General features: G+C 34.1%; 1 protein-coding gene across 1 annotated transcript in view; it reads right to left on the bottom strand.

The window, feature by feature from the left end:
* Nucleotides 1–14180, bottom strand: part of LOC113229915 (dynein beta chain, ciliary) — a 30730-nt gene extending 16550 nt beyond the window's left edge. The window contains exons 1-36 of the mRNA XM_026463607.1: nt 13868–14180; nt 13471–13628; nt 13170–13392; nt 12563–12715; nt 11893–12104; nt 11148–11663; nt 10969–11079; nt 10683–10837; nt 10243–10432; nt 9867–10128; nt 9634–9782; nt 8855–9066; nt 8209–8779; nt 8004–8139; nt 7739–7920; nt 7492–7650; nt 7239–7412; nt 7011–7156; nt 6808–6934; nt 6462–6491; nt 5659–5904; nt 5231–5455; nt 4768–4994; nt 4553–4694; nt 4033–4445; nt 3668–3803; nt 3272–3406; nt 3060–3190; nt 2646–2979; nt 1848–2560; nt 1455–1756; nt 1230–1384; nt 1009–1145; nt 465–931; nt 257–372; nt 17–178 (exon numbers count right to left, since the gene is read on the bottom strand). Coding sequence (XP_026319392.1) covers nt 17–178; nt 257–372; nt 465–931; nt 1009–1145; nt 1230–1384; nt 1455–1756; nt 1848–2560; nt 2646–2979; nt 3060–3190; nt 3272–3406; nt 3668–3803; nt 4033–4445; nt 4553–4694; nt 4768–4994; nt 5231–5455; nt 5659–5904; nt 6462–6491; nt 6808–6934; nt 7011–7156; nt 7239–7412; nt 7492–7650; nt 7739–7920; nt 8004–8139; nt 8209–8779; nt 8855–9066; nt 9634–9782; nt 9867–10128; nt 10243–10432; nt 10683–10837; nt 10969–11079; nt 11148–11663; nt 11893–12104; nt 12563–12715; nt 13170–13392; nt 13471–13628; nt 13868–14180 — 8220 coding nt within the window. The remainder of the gene's footprint in view (nt 1–16; nt 179–256; nt 373–464; nt 932–1008; nt 1146–1229; nt 1385–1454; nt 1757–1847; nt 2561–2645; nt 2980–3059; nt 3191–3271; nt 3407–3667; nt 3804–4032; nt 4446–4552; nt 4695–4767; nt 4995–5230; nt 5456–5658; nt 5905–6461; nt 6492–6807; nt 6935–7010; nt 7157–7238; nt 7413–7491; nt 7651–7738; nt 7921–8003; nt 8140–8208; nt 8780–8854; nt 9067–9633; nt 9783–9866; nt 10129–10242; nt 10433–10682; nt 10838–10968; nt 11080–11147; nt 11664–11892; nt 12105–12562; nt 12716–13169; nt 13393–13470; nt 13629–13867) is intronic.
* Between the last annotated feature and the right edge of the window lie 261 nt (nt 14181–14441).

Raw genomic sequence — 14441 nt, 5'->3', positions numbered from 1 at the left:
TTATCTTTATACATACCTCAAAGTTCTTCTTGCAAAGATCAACTTGCATTTTCAGAAAAGCATCAATATCTTTATCTTCAGTCAGCTTATCGCCGTAAACGCGATGAGTTTCATGAAGCCACAACCTAATTAGATCCGACGGATTTACTAAACATTCATTTGTACTGAAAAGTAGACCCTGAAAGTACAAATCATTAGCCTCTGATTTGAGTAGTAAGTATTTATTTCATAAACAATTTGACAGATACAAATATACCTGGAACATATTCGATAAATCTCTCAAATTGAAAATATAATGGAATTTAATGGCAGTTGGCAAGAAAACTTGAGATACTTTATTATGTAGAGCTATTGATGCCGCCACTACGCATGCTGAAATAAACGAATATATATTAGTAACACAAAAAAAACATTACTGAAGAGAGCAACAATGAATTAGAAGTAGTCATTGCAAAAGTACTTACATGACAATTTAGCAATCTGTGGATTAATCCTTAACTCGGGATTCGCTAAATGCTGACTCAGGATTGAATAATATATACTATTAAGTGCGTCATTGTTCGGAAAACTAATAGCAAACACACAGAAATGCCTCTGCAACCTGGGGTTGATAGTAAAACTACCCGAAGTTGGGTTCATACAAGAAACGTATTGAGTATTGTGAATGTCCTTGAGAGTTAACTTGGTACGATCATACCAATGATTGTAATCCAAATGTTGTCTTATTATTGTATGGGGCTGCACAGTCCCATAACCATCCACCTCAGGCATGTTCATATCATCTATGAAATATATGAGTGTTTTATTGCCAGGTGGGCCATAATTTCTACCAGCCTTCTTTTCTAGAGGTTTTTCAAGAATTTTTTGTAACATCTCTGAGCTTGTATAGAAATTGAATGGTATAGCTTGTACAGCGTAGTTTTCTGGAAGGCTAAAAAGTAACATTAACATTACAATTGATAATAGCAGACACTACATCACATGAAGTAAATACATCTGGCGGCCTACCTCTGCAGCTTCTCATTGACAAGGACAGTTTTGCCACATCCAGCACTTCCGACTAACATTACTGGATGTTTATTTTTCATCAGCAAGTCCAAAAAATATCTGATTCTTATAGTCTCTGCTGTAGGCACTAGAACTGCCTAGAATATATGACCACAATATTAAGTTCTTGATACGATTTTGTACACAAAAATATGTCTTTCCAATAATATAGAATCCTTTACCTGCAAAGGTATGTCTGAGTCTAATTCGAATTTTGGTATCTTTTCTGTCCAAGGAGTAAATTGTTTTGTTTCAGTATCAATATAAAAATCAAAGACAGTACCACCAGGTGGAAACTTAATATGCTTGAACTCATTCACCCACCATTTTGTAAATTCTGAAAATTAGTAAGTATTATAAGGATGTTTATAGAGCACGATAAACAATAAGAATGTTGAAAAACGTACCAACTCTATAATCAATAGCACTGTCTTGAAACATGGCAGAACCAAAAGCCCAAACGCAAGCAAAAACGAAATAAATATCATGCCACTCTTTGGGACATTCCGCTGGCGTATTCTCTGGCACAAACAAACAATTTAATAAATGGCATAACATTTGTATATGAGCCATTTCAGCTATTGGTGTGATCTTTTTGAATCTATTTCTGACGGTTTCTAGGCACGATGGTATGTATTTATCGAAAAGCATTACAAGATTGGATTTTTCAGCTGGAATTTTTCTTGTTTCTACCCAACTAGTAACATATCTGGAATAACAAAAAATACAACGGTAAGGCGAAATTCTTAAACGACTTGGCAACGTAGGAGCATCATAAGTATCAAAGTAAAATAACTTACGGATTCCATCCTAAATCTTGTGGATTTATATACAAAATACCAGCTCTAGATACCGTCGCTGGTGTAGCGGTCCTTAAATTAGAAATCTCAAACATAAGTCTCATAGTAGGTGTTAAAGCAATTCTTTCATTGCTGGCTAAAGTCAAAATTTTATTATCATCCATCACTGTATTCAAAGACTCAATCCACATTGGGTCTATGTCTCCATCAAGGATTATCCATTTCGGATTTTCTCCGGAAAGATTAGCTTGATCTCTCATTATTACTGAAAATAGTCCATCCTTCCATTCCCTCGTAGCAGGGTTTATTATACCAAACAATTCATCATTAGTTACAGCTTTGGGATTCAAATCGTTAAAAATAGGCTTCTTTTTAAGGTTTTGATAGGTTTTAAACAGAGACTTCCATACTTGCGTCTTGCCTGTGCCAGCGTTGCCAACAATGAAAACTGAATGACGAACTTCTAATAGCTCTTCAAGTTGAACCACTTTTAATATAAAATTATCTTCAGGTTGAAGTGATAAATCCATAGCCGCTTGTTTGACAGTCCTTTCAAATTCCAAATCCCGCTTTCTAGGTACTTCTAGAGCAGGAAACAAGTCTCCGATCAAACCCATAAATACAGGCATATCGTCGGTCACTATCTTTGGTATATTAAAATCGCGCAAAGTCCTCATTAAAACTTCTTCTTCAGGTCTGCCCGGATCTCCTCTCTGAAGTATCATAAACGTCCTTACTAAATTATCTTATTTTGGATTTACATTAGCGTGAATATGTTATCTATAATTCTATACATACCTTTAACGAACCAGCCACAACAAGTACAGATTTTATAGCTCTCAGACCCCAGTCGTAATGATCTTGTTTAGACAACAACTCTTTACACAAAGTATACAATGTAATAAACTTCCTTGCTAGAATTTTGGCTTCTTGGAATCCTTCAGCAACCAACATTATTTCACAAATCAATTCAAAGTCAGGAACTACCATTGCACACGGTCTAAAGAGGGCTTTAAGATTTTCAGGCAGTTCTGTTCTGCCGGCATAACCTGGATTCATGGTGATGAATATTCCAACCGTCGGAACGAGTACTATCATCTCACCCATAAAATTGAACATTTCTTTTTTGTCTCTGCGAATGCAAAACATAAAGTTAAGCTTCCAAACGTATTATTTAGTTTTTTGTTAAACACATTCTATAAAATACTTTACCTTATTGCATCTTGTACCGATTTTACTTGGACAGCAACTACAGAAAGTACTTCAACAGATATTCTATTAAATTCATCAAAGCATCCCCAAGCTCCAGTTTGAGCCAATCCTTTGTATATGTTACCACAAGACTGTAATAGACGGCATCATTGACATAAACTTTATATTCTCATATTTTATTTCACTATGTATTAAAAAATAATATATCCAACCTGATAATCCATTTGCTCTGAACAATTGAACACGTAAACCATTATACCTAGAGCTCTGCCTAAGTCTTTTGTTGTTTCTGTTTTGCCTGTACCAGCAGGACCTGCTGGACCTCCACCCATGATTAAATGCAATGACTGGAAGCAAAAATAAGTAACAAAGAGTATGAAATATGTTCATGATTTATGGAACCTTTTAATTTGTGACTTAAAACTTATCATGTTACTTCCCACATGTTTTATTACACCCATAAAACGCCCTTTTTTAGTAGTAAGACAAACAATACTATAAAATTTTTGATGCGTATTATCTGCTGTGTATACATCGCAAAAATTAGTTGTTTAATGTACTAAAGCTAATTCTCCAAACAGCTCTTCGAGGAAAGGAACATTCAATACCTGTGTTAATGTGATATAACATCTATCCGTCAATGGTGTAATAACAAGACGAGGAGTGTTGCCAAGATATTCGTAGCTGTAGAGAAATTGAGCGTCGCAAATGTTAGCGAAACAATGATGTTCTTTGTCACCCCATCTAAAAACAATCATTCTGTTTCAAACTACGAAATTTAAATAACACGTACCATTTTTAGGCATAAAATATTGCAAGTAGCTTGTACAAAATGTTATAGACCAAAATTAAGGATGCAAATGAGAGATAGCGAAGATACAACTAATACAGTTTTGGCTAAGTAAAGTGTAAATGAAGATGAAAATAACCTGTGAACTACAAGTGCAGATGATCTACTATGAGATCTCAAAACCTGTGTCTTAGCTGAGACTGCCATTGAAACGCTGATCCCGCCTCCACCTTTTGTTGTATCATCTTACTAACGACATCTCTTGAATGCACGTCTATTGTACAAATTGTCATAATTTTCTGGCGGTCCTGTTTACTTAACTCTCCTATCAATAATGTAATTAATGTACTAAGTTGAGCTAACTGCTTCTTATAGTAATCCTTCAAAGCATTATCATATCCTTCTTCTAATCTGGCAAAGGCCATATTAACTTCAGTTGTCCACCAAATTTGGGTTCCGCAAAGTGAGACTTGTGCCATGAAGTCGAAGAGCCATTGCTCTCGTGGTTTTTCCTCATAGGAGACCATAGCTTCTCCAAAATAGTGGCGGATTGATAATCTCATCATATCTTGCAATCTATTCAACCATATTTCCACCTGTGAGCATAATTTTAAGAATAGTTTGACTTATTTAGTGCATCAATTACATCAATTGACATATACATGAAATCTACTTTCTTAAAAAACTATTATTTATTACTTACTGGACCAGTACAATCACAGGTTCCATGAAATGGTACATATTCGCCATCTTTAGCTATCATACCCGACGAGACCTTTTCACCTGGTTTATCACTTTCAATAAATTTTAACTTGGCTATTGAATCAAAGAGCTTTGTCAAATGCCTGTAACGATTTACAAAGATAAAGTATTTTTAACTACATTTTCCCAATAGTTAAGTTTAGGTGTACTACATACCTAATTACCAATTCAGCTTGATTTCCATTAGATAAAATATCTAACAAATCAGCGGAAGAAACAAAATAAAACCTAGGAAATGCTAATCTTTTAGTTTCCAAATACTCAGCTAATGCTTTTTCACAAAGCACTAAATCTTTCTGAAGCATATCCAGTTTTTCTACCAAGCCTTCTTTGTTTGTTCCTTGCACTACATTGGGAGTTTTCGACATCTCTTTAGAAATACTCTAGAAAAATATAAAAAGAGAATATTGTTACTTAAAATGCAGTTTATTATATTACAATGACATGGTTTACGTGTATGGATAGTGTAATCAAACTAATGACTCGTTGTCCAAAGTTGATGAAGTTTTAGAAAAGCGTTCAGTACACCCAGATTTCAAACTCTGACAAATGATTGAAAAACAAAATTTTGTCGTCATGATTATCGAGAAATATTATAATAATAAAGACAACAACTTACTTTAAACTCTTCATCTATTCTATCAAATCTAGCAGAATCATCAGGCAATTGTTTTCGAATATCTTCAGAACTCATGAAAATACTCTCAAGATGCGTCCATGTCCGCTGTACCTCAAACCAAACAGAGATCACTTGATCTGCTATAGACAACTTCTGCTGCCAGCCTGATACTTCTTCCAGAAAATAGGCGATGAATTTTGATGTTATTAAGTTTTGTAGTTGTACCTAGTTAAAATAAATCAACAAAGTTTTTAGTTAACTTAATTTTATTATGTCAGTCAACGACGCACGAGTATGGGGCTACGCATTCAAATAGAACGAATAGATGAAATATTCACGATCTAATCTAAAGATGTAAAGAAAAGATTACTTGAACGTCATTGACAATATGATTTATAACATCACTTTATTCCTACTTTTCGCCTCACCTGGTTCTCTTCTAAAGTTTCAATAAGCTCCTCACTAGCTCTCAGCAGTATACAACCAGTTCTTGAATGTATCTCTTGTTCAAACTCCATTCGACTCCAGGTAGTGTTTAAATCTCTTAAAGTTTTCTCCATTGACATTTCTTTTACTGCTTTATCTACAATATTTTTCACTTCTTCCTCACATTCGTGCAAATTCAGAGCCAAAAGATCTGCTAGCGTTGTGTTTTCATCCATTACTATCCTCACCTAGTAACAGTAAAGGAACGCAATAATGTTTTTGTCAAATCAAATAGTTAAGAATCACTATATTTCTTTTTCTATTTCATCTATTATATCTACTGGTATATGTACTAAATTTAATGTACACCTAATATACACTCAATATACATAATATATCTGCTGTACAGATACAGTAACGGCTGGTCTCGATTTAAAGATTTATGAAATATCTAAGTGCAACATTTAGCCGTGTTGAACTTTATGTAACATTTATCGATGATACTTACAAGTGATATCCCAATGTTACTCAACTGTTTACCTATGTTAATAAATAATAATAATATATAAGTAACGATAACTATGCAAGTGTAATTTTTATTATTAAGTACGCCCTTGAAGCAAAGATTTTCTATAGTAAAAGATAGATAAAGAAAAGAAGAAACAAAAATATAATAACAGAAAACATAGTTAATATAGTTTCTATTACATTATTATACAAGCAGTTTGTACGCTCAAAAAATAAAATAAATAAATAAAAAATTATACCATGCATGCATGCAAACCCCATGTCACCTTTTACTTACAGTGAGCTCAGGTGGCAATGCTGCTAAGCTCTGTGGACCATAAACATTATTTACATTCACAAACGTATATATTTACATAAACACAAACATACACCACACGACATAGATTGTATTATACATTCCCCAGCCAATCAAAGTGACCGATTGAAGGTTCACAACAGTGAAAGCATTGTACATGCTATTGATGCAGAACATGCAAAAATTATTACAGAATTTCAAACCCATAACAACAATCCATAGACTCTCAATGTGCGAACCATATAAAAAACGAATGATAATATTTACATTTGAATTTATATACAATTTCGAAGTTGTACACAAATTGGGTTTAAACCAAATATGTCACCTTTGTACTGCGCATTAGTTGGTCCCAGTGCCGTTCTCTAATAGCCGGATTTTGAAGTTCACCTACAGCCCTTAGGGATGTTAGCATATTTTTTACTGTTGCCTCCAAATTTATATAAGTATCCCAACTAAAATAACAAGATGAAACAATTCAATTCAGTAGAAATTTTCTTATCAAAAACTCAAAGCATAAAAATAGCTTGCCTTCTCATCTCTTTATCAAGTAATCTGATTTCTTTAGCAAATTTCTTGCACTCGATGTCCATGTTTTCAACATCAATCTTTCGCCACGGCGTCGTCTTCCAATCTTCTATACTTGTTTTTACAATGAACGCGTAATCCCAAAGTTGCTAAAACATTAAAATAATAAATGGAAATTTTGCCTTTAAATAGTTATCCTTAAAGTATCATCAGCTATTTCATTGCCTTTACCTTTAACATCCTTAATTCTTTTCTACATTGCTTTAATAACTTAAATTCCGGTACGTTGACTTCAAACAATGACCCTGACTCTTGAATGTTCTTCATTTCTTCTTCAAGTTGAAGGATTTCGTAATCCACTCTTGACATCAAAGCGTAAGGATCTTCACAATCGTATCTAAAGAACTACAACAAAGAAAATAAAAATTACAATGGATGACATAAAATGTAAATTAGATGCTAATAAATTACAAATTGTACTTACATCATATCTCTTGAAAACTTCTCTATAATAACTGACGTGTGATTCAAAAGTGGCTATTTTCTTTCTAATGCCAGATACTTCAGCTGCCTGCAGTGGTGCCACTTGCTGCTTTACAGTTAGTGCTAATTTTTTCGTCGCTTGCCATTGTTCTGGCAATTCCTTAACAAAATTTAATAATTTAAAATTTAGATTCAAGAAGCTTCTAATAGTGATATAGTATTTTATTATTAATTAATTCGTCACTCACTTGTAAAAGAACATTAACTTCTTCAGGAATATCCATGTCATAAAATTTCAATAACTCTATGGTTTCAGTAAGAGGCTGGAACATGTCATCCGTGGTTGCTGTACGATCCTTCACATTCATAAGATATCCCATTACTGCAACTAGGGCATCATAATCACCTTCTGGTACAGGTTGGAGTAGACCTACGAGTATATTATTAGTAATTTTATTACTTACATTCAAATGATTTATGAATAAAACTATTTCCATTGCTATTCTACCGTACCTTCGTCAGCCTCGCGAATGAAATTACCCAAATCGGTAAGGCTCGATGTTACGTTGTTAACTAAATGTTCTTTGTACATATTACCCCACTTTCTTACTGTGTTCAATAAAGCTTGTCGAAACGGCCTTACATCAACCTTAAAACAGACTAATATATTGACGTTTGTCATAGATTAAAACTGTAATTCTATTTTCCTAATAAATACCTGGAACCAACAGTTAAAGATTTTATACGAATCAATTTCTTCTATGTCCATAAAAAGATTTTCAAAATGATCAATTTGTTCTCGAAAGGCATCCATTTTTGGTGGACAAGGTTTGGGCGCCGTTGCACTAATTTCCTTGTCTTCAGATCCAATCCTATCCACTTCTTCTGGTGTTAAAATTCTGCCATACGTAAGGAAGACTTCCATGACTGCATCTCTTTCCTCCAACCAAAGGTAAGAATAGTTCTCAAATGTCTTGCAGAATTCATTAGCATCTTCTATTACTTTCTCTATACCGCTTAGAATTTCTTCTTTCATTTCAACTATATCCACATGATTTTTAATATACTCTTCATAAGACTTGTCTTTTTTAGGATCAATTCTATCTATCAAGGCAGACATTTTTAAGATATCGTCAATGAGACCTTTTATAAGAGCTGTGAAACCTTTCTCGTTGTTGGGATCGAGTGTTGGTGCAAACACCATATCTGGATCTAATAATTCTAATTGAGCCTCGAATAAAGGAGCTAATTTATTTTTCGGATTCATATGCTCAGTTATGTAGCCCAAACTGCATAAATAAAATAAGATATAATATTTGTTAAATTTTAAGCACTTGTCCAGCTAAGGAAAGTTATGCACTTACCTAACAGCTATAGTTTTGAACAATGCATCTTCGATCAAAGTATCAATAAACGCAACGTAATTTAGCCAAATTTCACTATCTTGATTGTCTTGCATGTTAAACAATTTCATGTTTTCATTTAATAATTCCTTGATACGGTTTGCTGTTGCTTCTATATCACTGTATCTCTTACTGGTCTTTTCTTGCCGCTCTTCGAGATTAAGTAAGGTATCCTAAGGGACAATAATCACAAAGGGATAATATTTTAATAATAATAATATTTCAGGTGTAACCAAATGTGTATCCATGGGTACAAGTTTGGATATATTTTCTAAGCTAATCAGATCGCCAGAGAAACTAGTTTAACAATAAACAGTCAACTGTATTTTTGCAGTTTAAAGTAAATAAAATTTTATAAGCTGCACATCAAGTACCTACTAGGAAGAGGAACCATGTCGTTTAGGTCGAAGAACAATGAGAAATTACGGGTAGTAGTACAGCCTGAGCATAACTCATAATAGAAAATAAATGCGCACAGTTATGTGCCATAATTTTAGACGACAGTCTTTTCGAAGTTGAAGAGTTTATCGGTTGGCAATAAATAAGCCAGTGACAAAAGGCAGCTTCAACAAATGTGCGCTTTTTTGAAGAAGATAGAAAATGTAAAGAATTTTGGCAAGTGCTCAAATAACCTCAACCTATTTATTTAAATATATACACAAATACGAGATCCAACTATCTCTTCAACGATATTTAATAACAACATTCATTTGATCAATGTTGATTCGCAACAAACATACCTTCTTGCCTTCTTTTCTTTCAAAAAGTGGGAGTGATGACCACACTTTCAATACCGACTTGATTTCTCTTAAATTTTCTTGAATTTTGGACATGCGCTGATACAAGTTACCAACTAAAGTATGTAATTCTTGCAGACAATTCCATAAATCTAAAATGTTATCATTAGGCATGTAATCATTATTTAAATGAAAATTGAACAATTGAATAGTGGTTCTCACAAATTAAGATTTACCTGGCGAATTCCAGTTTAATTTGTTTCTAGCCATCTCAATTCTTTGATCGATGGCTTTGATTTCATCTTCAACTAGATCAAACTCTTCTTTCTGACTGTTTTTCCTAATCTGATTGTACCAATCTATAGTAATGCTTAAATTTATTCTGTACTGCCTGTAGGTTTCGTGCTTCTCGAAGAGTTCCAAGGTTTCTTTTGGTAGTGCGCTCATAAAATCTGGGTTTGTTCGTAAATGGTGGACTTCTTTTATGATTTCTTGAAGCTAAACCAAACATACAAATATTACTCACGAAAGAAATATCTCAGCACTAAACACACCATATTACATCTAGTTTCGTCAAGTTGTTCAAAAAGAAGAAAACCTTTTGTAACTCACCATTGGGTCAAAGTTAAGAACAAGATCCTGCCCCTGCCGAGTAAGAATAGTCTTATTGCTTTTCTTTTCGATAATGACCGCAATATTGACTGTCCAGTCGTTGAAATACTTCTTCTTAAACTCTGTGATGTTCTCAATAAGTCTCTCGTATCTGTCGAAAATTTTCTTCGCCTCATCCGTACCCTTTATCCTAAGTGCAAGAAAAAGATCATCTATAGTCTAAACTACTAAGTGCTTGATTAAAAACTTCAAGAGTATCTTCGGTGGAAATGTCACTATCTACTTAGTATGTCGTTACTACATCTACTGTATGGAAGACTACGTTAACGTGAGAAGGGGAAGTAGAAAGTCCTCACAGTTTTGACTTGAAATTTTTAGGTCTAAGGTAGGTAGCAAGTCAGTAATCAGCTTTCGCAATTTGCCCCACCCAGCTGACTTACGGGTGCGGCAAATTGCGAAAGCTGACTACAGGCTTGGTGATCCTGCTAGCCAGCGTGGTCATATAGAGAAGGCCGCCAGCCACTGGAGGTAGATAAGCATCTATTTCCATATGGCCGTATTTCTCTAAACGGTGTGATTGCTCGTTGAAAAGTTCCTGAAAAAAAGTTATTGCAGTAGACATAAAATAAAATTTGGCACTTTATTAAATTGTGCAATGTTGACTGAACCATTCTAGATATCAATTCTTATTAAAAAACAACAATTTAATGAATAGAATTCTCTTACTTCGCAAGCTTCAATTTCATGTGTTAACATGACTATAATTTCTACGTATTTTGCGGTAAATTCATTTCTAATGAGTGGTCTCTCTAAGACGGAGCCGACGATATCGATTAGCTGAAAGAAAATTAATATTTAATTTCTCGGTAAGAACGTAAATATTTTCCAGGTCTAAATTCTAATACCTTAAAGATGGATTCCAAAGTAGAACAATTATCGAACGATTCTACTAGAACAGTCGACAACTTCAAATCCAAATCAACAATATTATCTTGGAAGTCTTTAAAATCTACATTGAATTTATCATCATCCGGGTCAAGGACATCATACGATTTCGATGCAAAACCGTGGAAATATCCTTCAAATTCAGCTGATATTTCCCTTATCTGTCCGCTTAAAACTTTGCCTTTCATTCCACCAATTTCTATCTTCTCTAATTTCTGGAACTCCAGCACAGTTTTGAAAAACCATTGTATCGTATCTAGCCTGTCTAGAAATTTATTCATTCTTTCAAAAACTACATTAGGATGAAAGGTCCATGGTATTACAGTTCTATCGCCGAAATATTTGCCAATGTTTTCTTTAAAATATTCGAAAGTAGATCGGAATTTTTTTAGAATGTCTATTGTCTGTTGAATTCGCTGTGTTGCCTCATCTATGTCGCTGTGGAAAAGTGTGCTTGGGTCTAAGCACTTTTTTGCCTACAACGGACACATATTATGATTATAATACCAATAATTTTGATCCCGATAAAGCCTCTTGATAAACATAAGTAAACTTCAGCGCATCGCAAGAAGCTTTGTACAAAAAAAAGACAAAAGATAAAGAACAGATTATGCGGCTACGTAATATAAAAAAAAAACACTAAAATCTGTAAGATCTTGTGACCAGTTTATCTTTATAAGCAATTTATGTGAGATCAAAACCAACCTGATAGATAAGCAAGTTACAAATCTGTTTCATCAAAACAATGAGTTTGGAAGAACTGCAGTAGTATTTAGAATCTCTCCATATCATAGAAATGACATGAAACAAGGGTCTAAATAACGGTTGGCATTCTGTAAAGTCCGTGTCTTCGAGAGCTTGAAAATGTTTCTCTAAGGTTCTGAGGTAGAGATCTATTTCTTGAGTTTCTGCAAGAGCTGAAAATAATTACAGTTTCATTAAATTTTATTCTTAATTCACATAGTCCAGAAAATGTATAGATCAAACAAGTGTAATTATTAATACAAAGACCGAACACTTACAAAAATTCCTTCGATCCGGTTGGTTTAAAACCAGCGCCTTCAGCATACCGTACCTGATGCACTCCCAACTGAGCTATGGAACGAATTAGCAGAACACAAGAGTTTCAGTTAAGCGAGCGTCAGGCACAGTATGCTGAAGGCGCTGGCTCAATTATCCAACCGAACCGAAGGAATTTTTTGAAAGGAAGGTAGTAAAATATCGTGATATTCAATAGACTTAAAGTTACAAAGGAGTGTAATTATGAATATTATAATGGAGAAGTCAGATTGATTACAGATGGTAACAAACATGGTATTTAAAATGAAACGACGACGTTGTATTTCAAAAAGTCAGCCTACGTATTTTTACTTACCAGAAACAATATTCTTAAACAATCGGCTAAAGCAAGGATAGTAAGCTGAAGTAGTTTTCTCCAAAATAAGAGCCATGCATCGAACTCTATCGGTCCGCAATTGATCGTAAATATAATTTAAATTACTTAGACGTGACTTCCAAAATTGTAATTCTGGAAATAAGTAACCACACATTTAATACTGTTCCCTGTAATTATGTTGAATTATATGAATAAAATTATGGCTTTATAAGTACGGTAGGTAAGAAAAAGATATAGTGATATTTCGGGCTACAAAACACTCTATGAAATTAAAGTTATATATATATACAAAATTTCTATTGGAAATCCAAGCAACTCTATCGTCGCTATTTCATAAAATAAATAGAAAACCCAAAAGTGTTTTCTTTATTATAAATTTAAATTTTATTTTCGAATGAACGTTGTCAGGGACTTGGACAATTTTGTACCCCAAAATTCGACCACTTTTTTGTCACAAACGTGTACCTATAACATAGCGCAGAAAATATATACCACACAAAATAATTTTTAAAATGAAGCTATTTCATAAGTATCAGCAAAAAGTTACAATAATAGCTATAGAAATACGAAATAAAAGTATTCTAACCAACAGTCGGCAATGGATTGTGTCCGTTCTCAAACGCAAGCGCAGAGTCTTCCATCATGACGTCATTAATCTGCTGAGCCCATTTGATGACTACTCCTTCAATAGCGCTCTTCAAGTACAGATCCACCTCCTCACCTCGTAAAAGACCTTTTTCTGCCTCATGAACTAATTCTACTCCCACAGGCATTGGAAGTACTGTTTGACCATTTACTTTGCCTTTTACCTGATAATTAGTATTTGTAGTTAAAATTAAGATTCCATAAACGTGAGTAAATTTAAGTTATTATGCTTTCATATCCACCTCATAAACCGTACTCTTCAAACTGTGTATCTGCTTCAGTATATCCTGTGAGACCACCAACGGCCACCCTTCGTGATTGAGAGGATTTGACAGCAGCGGCACGAATACTTCGTCCACAAGAGCTGCTAGCTCGTCTATCAGTCGAGGTGCTAGGTCGCCTGAATGTGAACAAGGTAGAGTTCAATAGCTGGATACATATGAATAGGAACCTATATCCAACGAGACAAATAGCGTCGACGTCAACTCCGATAGCATTTTCAAAATCCTACATTGTACGAAATTATTTAAATCTATTAGTTTTAAACGCTTTAATTTTTTAAAGTTTTCAAAACCTGTCCGACAACAGATACAACAAAGCGTTTCGTTTTAAAAAATACGTAGAGATGAATTTACTTACCAAAAACCACCATCTCCGCACATTGTTCCTTAGGAATGACATCAGCTTTTTTCTTTACAAAATAAACAGCTTTATTCTTCAAGTAACATGGGAATGAAATAACCGGGACCAATTGTGCCGTATGGGTCAAGACCACGACAAGTAACAAAGGCAAAGGCTTGTTAACAAAGTCGTTTAAAGTCGCCCTGTGTTCTTCGATGCCTAGGACTCGTGTCCATTTTTCTGGCTTCAGTTTTAAGGACTTGACAGCATAAGATCCTATGAAATCGAAGCGGGGATCTTGGTTGGATGAAGAGGTTTCGCCTTTCGACATTTTCGGTGTCTATTTTATTGCGTTTAACTTTTTTCAACTTTCTTCTTTACTTTTGTTTTAATTGTGTTATGTATCTATTACTTTTCATACCAAATAAAAATAAAAATTGACATTTTCAATAAAATTTTAAATATTCCGAATCAATGTAGCTAAAATGGAGTCCTGAGAAATACTTCGATGTGCGTCCGTCCATCTGTCGTCAGATTTTTAAGTAGGATTGAACAAATCTATCCACGAGTGCCTAAAGTAAGAAATATATAT

Source organism: Hyposmocoma kahamanoa, unplaced genomic scaffold, assembly GCF_003589595.1.
Source record: "Hyposmocoma kahamanoa isolate Upper Pololo Valley unplaced genomic scaffold, ASM358959v1 63, whole genome shotgun sequence".
NCBI lineage: Eukaryota > Metazoa > Arthropoda > Insecta > Lepidoptera > Cosmopterigidae > Hyposmocoma > Hyposmocoma kahamanoa.
The sequence above is the reverse complement of the archived record's forward strand: the minus strand, read 5'-3'. Positions and strand labels throughout refer to the sequence as shown.